The 19,693-nt window shown below is 40.1% G+C and overlaps 1 protein-coding gene across 3 annotated transcripts in view; it reads left to right on the top strand.

Annotated features, from left to right (window-relative positions):
- Positions 1 to 17,449, top strand: part of LOC130296803 (syndecan 4-B-like) — a 22,971-nt gene extending 5,522 nt beyond the window's left edge. Inside the window, exons 1-5 of one of the 3 annotated variants that reach the window (XM_056548773.1) lie at positions 4,571 to 4,734; positions 8,896 to 9,040; positions 12,096 to 12,145; positions 13,221 to 13,401; positions 15,319 to 17,449. In XM_056548773.1, coding sequence (XP_056404748.1) covers positions 4,684 to 4,734; positions 8,896 to 9,040; positions 12,096 to 12,145; positions 13,221 to 13,401; positions 15,319 to 15,467 — 576 coding nt within the window. In that variant the 5' untranslated portion in view covers positions 4,571 to 4,683 and the 3' untranslated portion in view covers positions 15,468 to 17,449. Of the gene's footprint in view, positions 1 to 4,570; positions 4,752 to 8,895; positions 9,041 to 12,095; positions 12,146 to 13,220; positions 13,402 to 15,318 lie in introns of those variants that run through there. The other 2 variants (XM_056548774.1, XM_056548771.1) reach the window with 2 other exon arrangements.
- Positions 17,450 to 19,693: the final 2,244 nt, after the last annotated feature.

Below are 19,693 nucleotides of genomic sequence, written 5' to 3'. Positions count from 1 at the left end.
TAAAAAACACTCCAGTGTTTTGAAATATCTCTGGTCTGGCCTCCATCTCTTACTGGACACAGCAGCGCCACTTCAAGGGTCGTTTTTTTTTTTTTTTTTCTCTACCTTCCTCTGCTTGCATCAGGATTTGATCACTACTTCTCCTGGGATCCTGAGCATAGCAGCTGTTCCTCCTTTTATTGGTCACCCACTGTGGTGGGTTATATGTGAATTTCCTAGTTGTTCAAGGTGAGCGGCCACTACTTAAGGGCCATCCAAGCCCTTTCTCTCCATCTTATTCCCTAATAGGGTCTAAGTGGTAATACTCGAAGCGCCTCAGTCGGTCTTTTTCTTTTTCTTTACAGGTACTTGATATAATAGACTTCTTAACCTTGGTTGGCATGAATCTCTTCTGTAACGTCTACGTTACATTCTGTCTATAGCCCCAACAGCAGTTCACACGTTTTTTGCCAGTTTTGCACACTTATGGGCATAAAGAGTGCTTGCCAACAACCTAGAGGAGCTCTTCAGTTCTGGCGTCTATTGGAAAACACCAGTACACGCAAGGAAGTATGAATAATATCCAGACCTGTTTTTGGACTATATAAACCAAACAGATAATTTTGTGGCACCAGGAGGAAAAAGTATTTTACAGCATGGGTGGTAAAGTGTTACATCCTGGGGTGGATAAAGAGTACAGATGCCATGCCTACATACAGGGGGCCTCGTCCACATGGAACCTGTCCCCTCCAGACAGCGGCCATTCGTGTGCAAATGACCTCACAATGTAATCAGGAATCTCTGCAGGGTTCCAGCACTCGGCAAACAACTGACTCATTACTGATAGGGGCCGTCAATGTTGCAGAGGGCAGACAATGGGGTGGATTTTCTAGCCCAGACACTTTTCTATTAGTCACTTATTTAGCAAAGTGTTAATTTTGCCCCCATTGGAAACAGGAAATGAAGATGTGTTTGCCGAGCACTTATGTATGGCAGGAGATCTCATCAACCGAGCTTCGGGATTATGGTGACCAATCATTTTGTGGGCTGACTTAAAAATGGTCGTATCTCCATCTCCTCACAATACATAATAGCTTTGGTTTATAAGACCCTCTACACCCACCTGGAAGACAGATCTGCCCCCCCCCAATAAGACACATTACACCCCAGTTCACAATGAACCAACTAAAATATTGGTGATCTTGACATAGATACGTCTTTTAGGTTTCCAGCACTAAAAGGCTTGTCTGGGGCTAATGATCTACCCTGTTCCTCTGTCGCTGACTCTCCTGGTCAATTATTCTTCTAAAATGTACCCTTAAAGGGGTACTCCGCTGCTCAATGTTTGGAACAAACTGTTTCGAACGCTGTTCACGCCCCCTCCCATAGACTTGCATTGAGGGGCGGGGCTATGACGTCACAAGCTGCCGACTCCAGCGTTTGGAACAGTTTGTTTTAAACGCTGAGCAGCGGAGTACCGCTTTAAGAACTGCCCACCTAGCCTCTCTATCACTGATTGAGGCAGGGCATGAGAGAGAGAGAGAGAGAGAGAGAGAGAGAGAGAGAAAATATATATATTTATTATTTTATTATTTATTTATTATTATTTTATTTTATTAATTATTATTATTATTTATTAGTATAATTTTATTTATTTATTATTTTCTATCCCTGAACAAAACCTTCTAAATTGGTACCGTTTAAATCTTCTCCAAAAGCCCATCTTTTAGAAGTCCACCCCTTACGTATACCGGATTTACACCGTATATTATTTATGCCTATTGGCCATTTTTCTATCGGACCTCTTTTCAGTGTGGTCTTCTCAGAGAGGTTTTACTACAACTCTTTGTTAATCATAGACCTGGTTCTTGGGCAGCTGTTTTACAGACAAAACCTCAGTTTAGCTAGGTGTACGTTTATATTTTAGGGGTATTCATTGGCAGTGGCTTACATTACATAGACAAAGTATTGGGAGGAAATTTACGTCGGATTAACCTAAAATACCCTGTGGTGGTGAAGTCATTTACTGTTCCTGTTGCTGATATCATAAACGTAGTGTGCTAATGCGCCATTATCATCATATCCTCTTTAGAGCAAGTACAAACAGGCCTCTGAGCTCAGGAACATGCAGGCAGGAAGCAGTTTTCCCCCGGGCACCGAATCCACAGCGTTTGATTCATCCCTAAAGAAGGTTCTTTATGTCTGTCAAGAATGAAGACAAGGGTCGACTCAGGAAGACTTCGATTTCACAGCACATCTCTTATTTCTGTGCTGTGATCATGGCTTCTGAAAGTACATGATATAGGCTTAACGTTGGCCCTCGCCTACGGCTAGCTTCTGTTTTATTGAAGTCCGCGATATGTACTTGGTTGATCCGTTGGCATACTCGGCTGTCTTCTACGCCTTTTTAGTATGTATGGTTGTCTACTACGGCAACGTAAGGCTAGACTCCAATCGGTAGTGAAAGGATGTGGGCGCCTCGTGTGAAGTAGTTCCTGCGTTCTCCCGCTTGAGGTCTGACTTGTCTGTAGGCTCTCCTCTTGACTTTTAGCTGAAGTTCAAAGACAAGATGATGCAAGGCTTCGTGAAACACGTCCACTTAAAGGAGATGTCCGGCGCAGACTTTTTCTATTCCGTCCTGCCCGGGCTGCAAAAAAAAAAAGACAAAACCAACTTTCACTTACCTCCATATGTTCTCCCAGAGCTCCACAACAGCTGATCGGTCGGCCGGGCTGTCTGCTTCCTACTTCATTTTTGCCTGGTATGTCAGACGGCGCTTCAGCCTATCACTGGCCGCAGCGATGTCCCGCCTCGGCTGATGATAGGCTGAAGCGCCGTGTGACGTACCGGGTTAAAGGAAGGAGAAAGTAAACAGCCCGGCCGACCGATCAGCTGTTGCGGAGCTCCAGGAGAACATATCGAGGTAAGTGAAAGTTTGTTTTTGTGTTTTTTTTTTTTTTTTTTTTGCAGCCCGGACAGGACGGAATAGAAAAAGTCTGCGCCGGACATCTCCTTTAAAGGGGTACTCCGGTGGAAAACTTAGTGTGTGTGTGTGTGTGTGTATATATATATATATATATATATATATGTATATATGTATATATGTATATATATATATATATATATATATATATATATATATATATATATATATATATATATATATATATATATATATATATATATAATATTGATTGAACTGGTGGCAGAAAGTTAAACGGATTTGTAAATTACTTCTATTGAAAAATGTTTTATTCTTCAAGTACTTATTGGCAGCCATATGCTACAGAGTAAATTCTTTGCTTTTTGAATTTCTTTTTTGTCTTCACCACAGTGCTCTCTGCTGACACCTCTGTCCGTGTCAGGAACTGTCCAGAGCAGCATAGGTTTGCTATGAGGATTTTTCTCCTGCTCTGGACAATTCCTGAAACGGGCATCAGGTGTCAGCAGAGAGCACTGTGGACAAGACAAAAAATTAATTCAAAAAGCAAAGAATTTCCTCTGTAGTATACAGCTGCTAAAAAGTACTGGAAGGATAAAGATTTTTATTTATTTATTTTTTTAATAGAAGTAACTTACAAATCTGTTTAACTTTCTGGCACCAGTTGATTTAAAAAAAAAAAATTCCACCGGAGTACCCCTTTTTATCCTATATGTATCCCTAGAACATGTAAGGTAGTCATCAATGAACGTATTGCTCCACAATGATGATCTTAATACCCAAGTTCATATATCACAAAGAGCCTCTGACTGTAGACGCTTGGTGTAACTTAACCAGCCTATTGCTCGATGTAACAACTGAACGCCTTTTATGGAAGTGGAATTTTTCGACTTTATAGAAAGAAATATAGCTCGGTCCCTTTTATGGAGTATCTTTTCAGCAATCTGTGAATTCCCTTGTCCAAAAATAGTTATTTATAGGCTATAGATGACTGTTTTCTGAGCCTTCTCAGAGGCTGCATTGTGTGGGCCTTAAAGGGGTACTCCGCTGCTCAGTTTGGAACTAGCTGTTCCGAACGCTGGAGCCGGCGCCGGGAACATGTGACGTCATAGCCCCTCCACCTCAATGCAAGTCTATGGGAGGGGGCGTGGCAGCCGTCACGCCCCCTCCCATAGACTTGCATTGAGGGGGTGGGGCTAGGACTTCACGAGCTCCCAGCTTCAGCGTTCGGAACAGTTTGTTACAAATGCTGAGCAGCGGAGTGTCCCTTTTAAAGGTGGGGGGGGGGGGGGGTGTCTGAAAAATTTCCCATTTTTAGCTTACATTAATTAGAAATTTGGCCTATAAATCTTCTTCAGTCTCTGAACCCCTGTTATCTATGGCCCTCACCAATGTCTTGAATGACACAGCTTCACAAATCCTCATTTGAAGGGTATGGGAGAATTTCTAAATGGTGGTATAAAGTTTTGAATGGTGCATGTTGGTACAAGCTAATCGAAGTCATGGACCCAGAGGTTCAGTGCATTTATAAAGGGTCTTTAGTTTTCTATTAATGTAGCCTTGTGATCTGTCTTATGATCTCAACAGTGCGCCATTGTTTGTTCATAATACATGCAGAATACCTGACCGTAATACCGTGGGACGGGTGCCACCAAACAGGTGGCAGCTCGTGAATCTTCTTTTGCATCTCTTGTAAAACAAACCATTTATATTCTCCAGCCAAGGACGGGTCAACAAATGTCCAACCGTAAAGACCCATAGGAATGAGACAAAACGGAAAGATCAGTCCCCCAGAACCAAAACCCCCAGCACAGGTGTAACAATGTATCAGGTAGCTTTTCTACAAGGTCAAGGCAAAGGTCTATACTTTTTCATATACAGATGCTTTGATCTCTTAACTGTGCGAAGGACCTTCAAAAGAAATGCCTTTCATCCTCCAGGTCCATTCTGCTCTTTAGCTATTGTAAGTCTGGTATAGATTACAGGGTTTTCTTCTTCGATCTTCCATAATCCAAAGGTTGTGGATTCTATCAAGCTGCAGTTTGTGCAAAAACTGTTTGCCATGTTTTTGAAGAACGGACAGGGGATAGCTGGAGAGGGCATGGCCGCCTGTGGCAGGAATTGTAATGACTTATACCGGAAAACCGAATTCCTGTGCATGGGCAGTGCAAGTGATGCTTGTGCCTCCTCTCCTGGTGCATGTTACTTCAAGGTGCTGGTATCTATAGTATCTGTACTATCTATAGTGACCGAAAGTGATGCACTTTCAAAGTGGTACTCCGGCGGAAAACGTATTATGTAGTATTTATTTTTAGTATTATGTAGTATTTTTATTATGTAGTATTATTTAATTTATTATGTAGTATTATTTATTTTATTATGTAGTATTAATTATGTAGTAGTATGTATTAGTAGTATATTACTTATTATTATTATTATTATTATTATTATTATTATTATTATTATTTCTTCAACTGGTACCAGAAAGTTAAACATATATGTAAATTCTATTTAAAATCTTAATCCTTTCAGTACTTATCAACTTCCTCTTGAGCATACAGCAGCTGATAAGTTAAGTTGTTTTCTGTCTGACCACGGTGCTCTCTGCCGACACCTCTGTCCACATCAGGAACTGTCCACAGCAGGAAAGGTTTGCTATAGGGATTTGCTCCTGCTCTGAACAGTTCCTGACACTGGCAGAGGTGTCAGCAGAGAGCATTGTGGTCAGACAGAAAAGAATTACACAACTTCCTGTGGAGCATGCAGCAGCTAAGTACTGGAAGGTTTAATATTTTTAAATAGAAGTAATTTACAAATCTGTAGAACTTTCTGGCGCCAGTTGAGATATATATATATCCCCCCCCCCCCCCCACTGGAGTACCCCTTTAAGTATTCTTGATACTACAAAAGCAGGGGGACAAAAAAAACTGGGGATGTTAATGTGAACAATAGCTACTTGCTGTGGACAGGTGAAATACTTCTAGTGCTTTTAGGGTATGTTCCCTATGTATTGTTAAAATAGTTTCCACAGATGTTTGTGTTTTTTATTTATTTTTTTAACAAGTTTAACCAGTATTTTGTGGCAAGAATACAAAAAAAGTTGCATATCCGCATACAGAAGCAAAATATGTTGGCAGCTGAGTAAAGTAGAGCTATAGAGGCTACCGGCCTTTACAAAATATGAAAGTATTAAAATTCTTTTATCCCTTCTAGTCTATAATGGGTTAATTGAATCTGTGCGGTTCTCTCCGCTGGCATGTGATGTTTAATGTGTAAACCAGACGTGGAGCTGAGGTCTCTGCCCATTGCTGGGGCCTGTTTTGCTGTAACTTTTGAACCATGTGACCTTGTGAAAGTCGGATTTTATCTCTCATTAGAGTTAAATATTATCCCACTGATTAAAATTAGCAGGAAAACCAGAACAAGTTTTACGTTGCCATTAAAATCCTGAAGAATTCGCTGTATATCGCTATTTATTCAACCGTTTCTATATTTTACAATTGCCGTTGTCTTTATCCTCTCGCCTAGGCCATTATAATAAGCTCTTTGTATCTTGAGGTTTCTCTAACCTTGAGGGATGTTTCAGCTATGTTTCACTATATTAAAGCCTGGCTCCGCATTCCTTATTGATAAAATTAAGGGGAACTGTCCTTATCTAGGGCTCCTACATAGTACTATTGCTGCGTCCCTTTTTTTTTTTTTTTTTTTTTTTTTTTCGTATTTGGTAGTTACCCCTCCATATTTCAATTCCTTCCCTACCAGCCTGCTCACTAGTTCCTTCAGAACTAGCTTTATGTCAATCAGTTATTTGCTTCCGAAAATAAAGAGAAGACTCTCTTCTCAAGGAGAAACTTTTTTTATTTTCTTTTAGTTTTAAAGGGGTACTCCGCTGCTTAGCATTTGGAACAAACTGTTCCAAATGCTGGAGACGGGAGCTTGTGATGTCATAGCCCCGCCCCCCTCATGATGTCACACCCCGCCCCCCTCAATGCAAGTCTATGGGAGGGGGCGTGACGGATGTCACGCCCCCTCCCATAGACTTGCATTGAGGGGGGTGGGGCTATGATGTAACGAGCTCCCGGCGCCGGCTCCAACGTTCGGGACAGTTTGTTCCAAACACTGAGCAGCGGAGTACCCCTTTAAGAGGAACCCAGGTGAAAAAATCCTAAGCACCCCCTGAATTTGTCACTAGTTGGCACCTGACATTTTTTATGGTTTGCATTTGGGTTATATAATGGGCCATTGCTGGTGACCATAAAGCAACGCAATTGTTTATAAATAAAAATACTAAACTTTTTTTTAAATTTAAGATTTTTTTTTTTTTTTTTATCACCTGTAGTTAATAGCTTGTATGACTGACTGACTGGTTTTTGTTGTGGATATACGTTCCTGAGTTATCCTATGGTGATCCTGTTAGTTTAGTCAGTCTCCCATCATTGGTGAATGGGTTTTCCTCCATGTGTGTAAATTTTTTTTTTTTTTATTAAATTTTTTTTTTTTTTTAAATATGACTTTAGTTCCTGGAGCAGAATCACAAGAACAAACCCCTTTATTTATAATTATTTTTTTTTTTATTTAATTTTTTTATTTTATTTTTAATGACTTTTTAGTTCCTGGAGCCGGAACGTGACCTTAATCACAAGCACAAATCCATTTTTATTTTATTTTATTTTATTTTTTTATTTATTTATTTATTTTTTTGGGGCGGGGGGGGGAGGAACTTTCTGTGTGCGCTCAGACCAGTTTTCTGATGATCCAACAACAAACTTGGAGATTTACCAGGAGTTTCCAACATGTGGCAAGCAGAGTGTTGACCAACTCTTCAGGCAATGCAAATAAGATGTGTCAGAAGGCTGCGGCGAAGACCTGTGGTCTCTTGTGAGCAAGAAAGCAGCTTATTTGGACACTGCACAGGGCATTGTTTACATATGTGAGCCTGTTTTTAACAATTAGGACAAGAGGGGGGAAAAAAAACACACAGGCGCCTAGTGCATTCTCTCAAGGTATCAATTTGATTGGAAAAGGTGGTAAATATTGTGCTAGCCTTGAGCGCAATGGGTATGCGCATATTACCCCGATAAAAGGGGTACAGATGAAAGGAGATATCCGGGGGGTGCTGAGAAGCCGTAGGGAAGTGGAAGCCAATGCAGGGCTATCCACAATTCATGCAGTAGAATAAGTGGAAAAACCCTCTTCAGGCGCTGCTTCTCCCAATGGATACACTCGAGTCAGGAAATCGGTTAAAAGATGATTTATTTGGACCAATTGGTCTAAATAAATAATCTTTTAACCGATTTCCTGACTCGAGTGTATCCATTGGGAGAAGCAGCGCCTAAAGAGGGTTTTTCCACTTATTCTACTGTTTTTAACAATGGCATGTCTTAACCCATCTGCCAGTGACCGAGCCAAATGAGTTTTCATACTGCAAAGAGTAACGTTCAAGAACGTTCATTGAACTGGATTATGCCACCAAAGTATAAGCTTTATAGAGTCTGGGAACGTAAAGTAGCACAGTGCGGAAAACTGGAGCACAATTTGTTGGCTTATCTCAACGTGAACCGCTCTATCCAAACAGTGCTACATTTTACTTTTCTGCCATGGTTTGAATTTGGATCTTTATTTATTTTTTTGTGTGTACACGCGACATATATATCTTTAGGCGTGTCCTGTAAGGCAGGTGTGCCTGTAGCTTTACACGTTTTAGTAAAGGAAACTTCTACACAAACCTGTTTTTGAATTATTGAAATAAAATCTCCTTGAGAAGAAAAATGGCTTACGTGCCGACTGTATTCACTCTTTCACTGCCAGACCAAGAAGGCTTTGACTCAACACTATTCTCATCTTGTCTCCGGTCCCATTTTAAATGTTATGATCAGTGATGTAAATTTTGGTTATTTTAGAACGGGTTTGCTTTCAGAGCTTGATGGATTTTTTTTATTTTTTAAATTATTTTTTTATTTAAATTTTTTTTTTAGATCAGGGAAACTGAATTGATGGACCCAAATGTAATAATCGATGATCTAATTGAATCCTCGGGGGCGGATGATGAAGATATTTACACTGACTACTATGATGGGGAAGACTCGGACTCATTTGAATCCTCTGGTTCCGGGGAAAGTGGTAAGTCATTTTATTATTCTGTTCTTCAGGTTTCTCGGTTAGCCGATCAGGAACTTATGGTATTATGCTATAAACCAGTGGTCTCCGGGCTTTGGACCCTAAAAGTCCAAGCATGACTGGACAGCTGACTGCTAGGAGGGCCACAGATTGGTGTATAGCAGTGGTCCCCAATCACTAGATGTTGTCCGAACGCCCAATTGGCCAAAGGCTATTTCCCATGTTTTCTCCCAATGGCAAGAGGGGAATAAGCCGTTTGTAGACAAACACCTCTAGTAGTGACTTCCTTTCCTTGAGATTAAACGGCATAGCGACTAAACAATCCTAGAATACCCCTTGGTTGAGTTGTTCTCTTTAGTTGTGTGTATGTTGCGGTATTAACATGCAGGGAATGTTAAAGGGGTACTCCGGCGCTTAGACATCTTATCCCCTATACAAAGGATAGGAGATAAGATGCCTGATCACGGGGGTCCCGCCGCTGGGGACCCCCGTGATCTTGCACGCAGCTCCCCGTTAGAATCAGTCCCTGGAGAGTGTTCGCTCCGGGTCTGATTACTGTCGATCATGGGGACGGAGCATTGTGATGTCACGGCTCCGCCCCCCTCAATGCAAGCCTATGGGAGCTGTCACGCCCCCTCCCTTAGGCTTGCATTGAGGGGCGGAGCCATGACGTCACAATGCTCCATCCCTGTGTTTGACGGTAATCGGACCCGGAGCGAACACGCTCCGGAAACTGATTCTAACGGAGTGCGGCGTGCAAGATCACGGGGGTCCCCAGCAGCAGGACCACCGCGATCAGGCATCTTATCTCCTATCCCTTTGGATAGGGGATAAGATGTCTAAGCGCCGGAGTACCCCTTTAAAGGTCCTATGTTTGCAAAATAGACTCCTTAGCAGAATGTAGGTTATTTACCCTTATGTAATGGCTCAATGAGCTATGCGCTGAAACAAAGGAAAGACAAGGAGACTCCGGCTCGATTACTGATCCAATAGCCGCCTTTATTCACATAGAGCTACACGAATCACAGGTACAAGGCAGGATGTGACGCGAGCGTCACATCCTGCCTTGTACCTGTGATTCGTGTAGCTCTATGTGAATAAAGGCGGCTATTGGATCTGTAATAGAGCTGGAGTCTTCTTGTCTTTGCTATTTAAAAGTTGCAGTCCGCACCTTCTCCGTGCTCGGAATCGTTGGCTTTGGGCTGAGCTGATTCTTTCTTCTATTGCTGAAACAAAGAAGTCCGATTTTACTAGTGGGTCTACAGAACAACCATAGAAAACTAGAAATTCCCATACACCAGCTGGTAGCTAAGGAGTGTTGTCTATGTGAGGTGCTAATATTTAACTTAAAGGGGTTCTCCCGTGGAAAACGTGTTTTTTTTTTTTTTTTTTTTTTATCAACTGGTGCCAGAAAGTTTAAACAAATTTGTAAGTCTCTTCTATTAAAAAATCTTAATCCTTCCAGTACTTTTTAGAAGCTGTATACTAAAGAGAAATCCAAAAAAGAAATGCATTTCCTGTAATGTCATGACCACAGTGCCTCTGCTGACCATTTTAGGAACTGTCCCGAGTCGGAGAAAATCCCCATAGCAAACTTCTGCTGCTCTGGACAGTACCTAAAATGGGCAGCAGAGGTCAGCAGAGAGCACTGTGGTCAGGACGTCACAGCAAATGAATTTCTTTTTTGGATTTCTCTTTAGTATACAGCTCCTAAAATGTACTGGAAGGATTAAGATTTTTTTTAATAGAAGTGATTTACAAATCTGTTTAAACTTTCTGGCACCAGTTGATTAAAAAAATTAATTAATAAATAAAAAAATAAAAAAAATTCCACGGAAGTACCCCTTTTTAAAGAGGTACTCAGGAGTAAAAATCTTAAACCTTATCAGCTGCTGTATACTACAGAGGAAGTAGTGTAGTTCTTTCCAATCTGACCACAGTGCTCTTGGCTGCCTCCTCTGTCCGTGTCAGGAACGGTGCAGGGCAGAAGCGAATCCCCATAACAAACCTCTCCTCCTCTGTACAATTCCTGACACGGACAGAGGTGTCAGCAGAGAGCACTGTGGTCAGAAAGGAAAGAACTACACAACTTCCTTTTGTAGTATGCAGCAGCGAAGTACTGGAAGGAGTAAGCTTTTTAAATGTAAGTTAAGAATCTGTATAACTTTTAAACCAGTCTTTGGGCATACTGGTTGGGAGTTGTAGTTTAGCAACAGCTGGAGGCACCCTGTTTGGGGGAAACTCTGCCTTTTTGAATTTTAGAAGTGCAAAGCCGCCCTTAAAACTCATGGATGAAGCCTTCCATTCTCTCCTCCTTTTTATCCTCGTGGAGTATGTACACCTTTTTTCAAGTCGAATCGGTGTAGACGTGTTTAAACATATCTGCCATTATAAATACATAGGAAAAACAAACAAGGTGTGGTTATAGAAGACTTGGAAACACAAGATGTTGGTCTACCAGAGAAACGTGTGTGCTGAGTAAACATACTGCCGCCGGAAATTTAAAGGCGACCTTCTTGTGGAGCCATTGTAACAGGCAGCTAATCTTTCCAAAGGAAGACTTAGCCAAAAAGTTAGTGTGAATAAGGTAGGGGTTTCCATTTAGGGTGCCTCCAGCTGTTGTAAAACTACAACTTCCAGCATGACCGGACAGCCGAAGGCTGTCCGGTCATGCTGGAAGTTGTAGTTTTGCAACAGCTGGAGGCACCCTGGTTGGTAAACACTGGATTAGAACCATATTGTTTTAAAGGGGTACTCCACCACTAGACATCTTATCCCCTATCCAAAGGATAGGGGGTAAGATGTCTGGCACGAGCATCACAAACGCTCCAAGCTTCCATGTTCAAAACGCAGCGGTGCCGGCCCACGGTCAGCATCTTATCCCCTATCCTTTTTTAAATACCGGTGATAAGATGTCTAGGGGCAGAGTACCCCTTTATGGCTGAACTTAGGTATTTTTTTTTCATGGTATTTTTGTCTTTTATTTTTTTTTGGTTATTGAATGTAACTCAGGGATTTGAAGCTCGTACTAATTAATATGTGATCTTAATCTTTGCAGACGATGAAGATATTGACGATGACCTCGATTCAACCATGGACACACCCACGGTAAGTGTTCAGGTCTCCACGTAAACATGTATTATCTCGGCTTGGTAAGATGAGCAATAAGGCAGTGCCTGCATTTGTGCCAAGTCACGGTAATCGTCAAACTCCTTTTCATGTATGTATGAAATATTATGCCGGAATAGAGAAAAAAAAAAAGTAATCACACCTGTCCATAGGTTGTATGTGGTATTACAACTTGGCTCCATTCACTTCAATAGAATCGGGCTGCAATACCACTCACAGCCTGAGGACAAAAGTGGCGCTGTTTTTTTTTTTTTTTATTTATTTTTTTTGTTACACCTGCACATCTCGTGTGCAGACACTGATTTTTTTTGGGATTGTAGAGGGTATGTTCGCACAGTGAATATTATTATTATTTTTTTTTTATTTATTTATTTATTTTATTTATTTTAATAATTATTATTATTTTATTATGTTATTATGTTATTTTTTTATTATTTTAATTTATTTATTTTAATTTAATTTATTTTTATTAATTTTATTATTTTTAATTAAATAATATAATAATAAATATAATATATAATAAAAATAATAATAAATATGATATATAATAAAAATAATAATAATAAAATAATACATTATTATTATTTTTTTTTTTTGCGAAGTTTCTGCTGACTGCAGCACAACATGCCCCCGCTCAGAAATGTGCCATCTCTATGGACTGCAAAGCGTTTGAGCAGATTCCGCAGAAAGACGTGACATGTCAATTCTTTCTGCGAGGGTGAAATCGGAATTATCGTGGCAGATGTTTCTGCCGTGGAAATTCCGCCATGTGCTCGGTGCAGCCGAATCCAATTGAAACAACTGCAACGGCTTATGTTCGGGAAAATCCGAGTCCTAAAACAGCCCAAGAAACCACCATAACTTTCCCAGTGTGAGTTCTGTTGAACTCAATGGGGAAAATAGGACCTTGTTCACACCAAGATTTTCAACTTTGTCAGGATTTAAAAGCTGATTTTATTTTTTTATTTTTTTTATCTGCAGTAATTTGCGTGTCCGATTTTAGAGAACGGTCTTGCTTTATGGCAACCTACTTATGACTTTCTTGCACCCACAGGCCACCCTTGGCAACGACATTATTGAAGAAGATTTCCACAAGAAGAAAATAGATGAGATCGAGCTGGAGAACAACGAAATATTATCTCCTAACCTCCAATCTGAGGACAAAGAGCTATCGAATAGTATCCCTCTGCCCAGCACCTCTCATAACTTCTTCAGCAGAACAGAAGTGGTCATTGGTGAGTTCTTGTTGCTTATCTTTGCCTCGTGTTGACTGTATGATGCCTTTTATGGTTGTCCCTGATTTTTATTTTTACTTCACATATCCAAAAGCCACCTGTGCTGAATTAATCCAAAAATAAATCCCACAAACATGAATTTATTATAAAAAAAAAAAAAATTCCCATTCACTAAACGGAAGGAACACGAGTTGATTTAGTCTTCAGGTTTTGTCAAACAATGGGTTATTTCCTCTTATTGTAAGGACTTGACTTCATTCATAAAAAAATAAGAAGAAAAGAAAAATAGTGTTTTTACATCCTGGTCTTTTCTTGGCTGTGGGGAACATCCTTTTGCAGGTTGTGTTCCAGGCAGATGCACTAGCATTGGTTTAAATCGGGAGTTTCTGATAAGGCTCTACGGGGGAGATTCATCAAAACCTGTCCAGAGGAAAGGTTGGCCTAGTTGCCCATAGCAACCAATCAGAACGCTCCTTTCATTTTTAACAAGGTCTTTGCAAAATGAAAGAAGCGATCTGATTGGTTGCTATGGGCAACTGGGAAACTTTTTATATTTATTTATTTCCCCCCCCCCCCCCCTCTGGACAGGTTTTGATAAATCTCCCCCTATGTGTAGCATTATAGAAACTGTAAAGATGAGTAGACCAGCTCACCGCAGGTATCCCATCCACCGTACGGCAGGTGTATGGTAGCACCAATAGTCCCGAGAATAGAAAAGAAGCCAGCGGTGGGTTGATGCAAAGAAAGTCCCATTTATTGAAATAAAAATCCAGAGACACAAAGTGAACAAGGTAACGCGTTTCAGGCTTCGCCTGAAACGCGTTACCTTGTTCACTTTGTGTCTCCTGGATTTTTATTTCAATAAATGGGACTTTCTTTGCATCAATCCACCGCTGGCTCTTTTTCCTACATTATAGAAACTGGTTTGTTAGCAGAAAAAGAATTTGGTTCTTTGAAAGCTACTGGAAAAAAAAAACATGCTATGCAATACGTGACAGGATAGCCAGTTTTTTCTTTCACATTTGTGATTGGTCCCATTCAGTGCGGCTCATTGATGGGGTCCCTGACAGAATAAAGTATGCGTGTGCTGCCACCTGCTTCATGCCCACAACATTGCCATATGCATGGGTCCTACCAGAGGTGTAACTGTAGAGAGTGCAGAAGTCACATTGGTGCCTGACAGTGTACCATGTCATCTTGGCCCCATAAGACAACATAACACCAGTATTATAAGTGGCATGTAGTTGACATGGCGCCCTATTGAATTGGGGCCTAGAAGCTCTGAGTTGCCCCCTACAGTCCCTTTTTAAATGGGCACTCTCATTAAAACAAATTTTTGCTATTGCACTTCTTATGGTAAATTAAAAAATATTTCTAATATACTTTATTTAAGAAGTTTTCTATGTTTTATTTGTGCTTAAAAAAAAGCTCAAGAGCACATTTTCCCCCTTCTCATACACAAACTTTGGACCAAAGCCCAAACACAGGAAGTGCTGAGGGGGTGTGTCCAGCCTCATCCAATCATAGCTCCTCTCACACTTAACTGCCATATTCTGTTGGTTGGACACACCCCCCACAGCACTCCAGGCTGCACTTCCTGTGTTTGGACTTCGATCCGAAGTCTGTGTATGAGATGGGGGGGGAAAATGTGCTTTTGAGCTTTTTTTTAAGCACAAATAAAACATAGAAAACTTCATTTTCTTTAAACAAAGTATATTAGAAATATTTTTTATTTACTATAAGGAGTGCAATAGCAAAAATTAGTTTAACTGAAAGTGACCCTTTAACACACTAACAGACCTGCAATTTCTGTTTCTTTGAGGACCCCTTACTTTGTTCCTATCTTTACAAGAACAATGGATAAAAATTATATAAATATATGTAAATTTTATTTTATTTTTTTAAATATTTTTACAGCTGTTGTTGCTGGTGCAGTGGTCGGCTTGGTGTTTGCCGTCATCATCGTCTTGCTGGTAATGCATGTTAGGAAGAACAAGAAAGGGGACATTTCCTACGACGCAGTGAAAAAGCCCATCTACAAGAAGGCGCCAACAATCGAAGCATAGGCTTCACATGGACCCTGTTGAACAGACTTTGAAATGCATAGCTGAGCTGACAAATCAAACATTCTTGTTGTGTTAACTAATGCATTTCTGTGACCGAATATTAAAACTGCTACAGTTCACCCAGATTTAAATATACTGAAAAGAAAAAATAAGCTGTTTTCACTTTTTTTTTTTCTTAAACTTTTTTTTATTTTTTTTCTTCTTTCCTAAGAGAAATGAGATTCGCCAGATTTTTTTTTTTTTTTACCAAGATGGGAAGGCAACAGTTTATTTCATATAGAAATTCCAAGTGCTCTTGCCTACGGAGGCCATTTTGTGAAATTTAAAAATGGTTGCTTTTTTTTAAGGAGTTGAATACACTAATTTTAAAGAGTGGACATTTCACTTTTTGTGGTAATTTTTTGTCGTAAACGCTACTATGCATATATGCTGTAATTTAATGATCTCTGCTTTAGAGAATATTTTCTACAAGTCTTCCAGGATCTAGATGTCACCATTGTCATGATCCATAAGTCATGGGGATGATCACCGGTTGCTTCTCCTTGACCCATCGGCTTTGTTTGGGTGAAGGGAGGGAGAAGCCACCGGGGATCAGCCTGATGACTCGTGGATATGGCAGCATGAAAGTCATGACAAGTTCCCTTGAAAGTTTTTATGTATGTTTATCTATAGATTTAGGCTACTTCTGGTGTATATACTGTAAGTAGGACGTTACGATCTGTTTGGTCTTTAGCTAGGACCCTAAAAGGACTGTTGTCTTCTGTCTGGGAACGGCCATTAAATATAGGGGGTGGTAATAGAGTTCTATATGGACACATTCTAACTATACCTTACCCAATCTTTCTTCCAAAAAAAACTACAATAACCTGCCATATTTCTATGATCTTTCTAAATAAGAGGTACAGCAGATCGTTAGCGGGTGCCAAGTCTGCTTCTCTACCGAGTGAATGTCCTTGGAGCATGTGTGCGTGTATGCGGCTGTGAGTGGTATGGAAGTGCATTGAACTGTTATTTGCCTTTATATGGGAAGATGTTGAATTGTAGTTATAGAAATCTTTGAAATGTTTCAAGAATTTTTTTTTTCCGAAAGAGAATAAAAAAATTTTTTAAAATTCTGATGCATTTAAATGTATTTTATAGTAAATGTTAGATTTGAATAGCATTTGTAATATTGATCGTCTGTAGAATTTTGTCTCCTTTTTTTAATAAATGTGTTTATTATTATTTTTTTCTTTAATTTAAATTCCCTTTTTAATGTTTTCATATTAACGTCTGTGTACATATGTATTATATATATTTGTATTTACCAAGGGCATTTTAAAGTGAACCTGATACCGATTTTATATTGGTCGTTATCGGAAAACTTATAGCAGTATCTTTTCTAATACCCTTGGTAGGAATAATAAAATCCCTTTTGGGCCGATTGATTGATTGATTGACTGTTCTCTTAGCCCCCACAGTAATTACTAAAAATTTAGATTTGGATTTAGCTATTTTTCATGTTTATCGGGGTCCTTGGTGGCTTCTCCCTGTCTTGAGTTGATAGACTTCTCCCTGTTTGGGTATAAGGAGATAACAATCAATGCTGGTAGGACAGGGAGAAGCCACCAGGTACCATCCCAATGGTTCCCTTTTAAAGAGTTCATTCCAAGCACCTCGCCACTGTACCAAACACTACATGTGGTTCGTCAATATTGGGTGACAGGTTCACTTTAAAAAAAAATAAGTAAAAAGGAAAAAAAAACTATAGGGCAGTCACTAAATTATGTTTCCATTGGGTTCTAAAATGTATGATGGGTTCATTGTATACTGACTGCTCTGTATTTCTTTCAGTTTGGACCATACATAACGATCCTTTTATTTTTTTTATTTTTATTTTTTTTTGTGTTTTTGTACCTGTACAATATTTCAATGTAGCAACTATTAAAATATATTTATATTTCACAACCTTTTTATGGCAAATTTGGGTAAATTTATTTATTTGTTATTTTTAAATACATGTTTTGGGGGAATTGAGAGAATCCTATCAGCATTATTGTGCAAATAAAAAAAAAAAATAATGCACCACCTTCCTGCTGTCTCATGTGGCCTAGGAGCCTGAAAGGAATCTGGTATCTGTTGTTATTGCTGCCTCTGTGATATAGCGATATGTCTATAGCTATGTCGTGTGTGTGTGTTTGTATATAAAGGGAATGCATGTATTTGGTTATTCAAATTTACCAGTTTCCCACCCAGGGTGCCTCCAGCTGTTGCAAAATTACAAATATATATATATATATATATATATATATATATATATATATATATATATATATATATATATATATATATATATATATATATATATATATATATATATATATATATATATATATATATTATATATATATTATAGCATTTTTAAATTGCAAAATAATAACTTTAAGGACATGTTCACATGTACAGGATCCTGCGCAGGATTTGAAACTGCCGATTAGAAGCTGCGCTCAGTCCTTTAGTTTACATTGAAATCTGAAGCAGAAAATCCTGCGCATTAAATCTGCGCAGGATCCTGTATGTGTGAACGTACCCTTAAACTGCAGGCAACCCAAATAAATAAATAAAAATTGAGCCATTTACACACAAATTATTGCAAAGTAATTAATCTTTATTGTAACAATAAATTGTGACATACTGATTTTATTGTATTAAAACAAGGAGGAATACACAACAAAGGCAGCAGCCTGGGGCATATGTATATAATGGGCATCAATGACAATCTATAAGGAGCAGTGTGGATACCTAAATAAGGATGTTAAAGGGGTACTCCGGCGCTTAGACATCTTATCCCCTATCCAAAGCATAGGGGATAAGATGCCTGATCGCGGGGGTCCTGCCAAATGTATCCCCCTATGTGAACTTGGAGGTTGGCACACGCCCTCTATTTATCTCTATGGGAAAGCTGAAGCACTGAACTTGAGTCTCTCAATGTCCCCATAGAGATGCATGAAGGAGGCATGTTGACCACGGCTTAGGTTTTGTGGTCGACACAGCTCTGTGCAGGAGAACTGTGATACCGGTTTGGACTGCCCTGCGATCTGACACTTATCCCCTATGCATTGGATAGGGGTTACATTTACCTGATTGCTCATAACAGCACTCCACCGCAGGACATGAAACCTGGGAACATAAAAAGGAAAACGCCTCTCCACACCTCAGTTCAGGTATCTTGTCCTCCGGTAGGAGGCCTGGGAGCTGTCTCCATAAATCTCCAAGGGGCTGTAGGACCTCCAGTAGTGGGGCTCCCTGTTTGTCAGAAGACTCCTGGGGAGCAGCCGTGAGTCTGCCTTTGGGTCCTGTTGGGGTCCCAATAACCCTACATCTCTGTCCGTTTCACCAGGTCAGTGGCGCTAAGGAGGTGGGGGCTGTGGAGTAGCGTGGTGTCAGACGGCTGTCCCATCTCTGGAGCCGGTGCATCGCTTGCGCAGAACGGCGGTGGATGTGACATCAGCCCGGCAGCGTAGCGTCAGTCACTTCCATTCAAATGGGGTGCAGGAATTTTGGATCCCCTGTTGGTCTCTTACAGCGTCCGGAGCCCTTGGACATCAGGCAGCCAGCCTGCAGCAATACCCACAGCCCGCAGTGGTTATACAGCAGCAAGCCCGCAGCAGCCCACGGCAGTACCAACAGCCTGCAGTAATACCAGCACGCAGCAGCTGAGCAGACCACTCCTTGTTGCTCTGCAGTATTTTTGCTGCTAACCTTCCTCCAGCATGTTGGAGCATTTGACAGAGGGAGGTGGACGCCTCAAGAAGGGTAGTTCCAGCGCAGCTACGGCGGTGTGGATCTACTTCTGCGTGAGAGAATTTCAATTTAATTCCATATTCTGCTAGCAAAGTCAGGCTAAGTCTTCTTCTAAATCCCGTAATATGGAATGTAGGAAGCCATTAGATCATGCCTATAAAAAGTCTATGGGGGACATTTATCAAAGCATTCAGTAGTTTTTTTTTTTTCATAACATTGTTGCAAAAAAGTCGCATGTACGACTATATTTTTTTGTGCGACTTTTTGATTGTGCAGTGCCCTATGCAAAGAAAAAAAATTGCTTACCAAAGCAAAAAGTGATTTTTTGACTTGCAGTGGTCAGAGATTTATCAAGTGCAAAAGTCGCAGAAAAGTTGAATTGCTTAAAAAAAAAAAATTAAAAAATAAAAACGACTAAATTTACTCCAGCTCAGGCATGGAGC

Source organism: Hyla sarda, chromosome 12 (assembly GCF_029499605.1).
Source record: "Hyla sarda isolate aHylSar1 chromosome 12, aHylSar1.hap1, whole genome shotgun sequence".
Lineage (NCBI taxonomy): Eukaryota > Metazoa > Chordata > Amphibia > Anura > Hylidae > Hyla > Hyla sarda.
The sequence above is the reverse complement of the archived record's forward strand: the minus strand, read 5'-3'. Positions and strand labels throughout refer to the sequence as shown.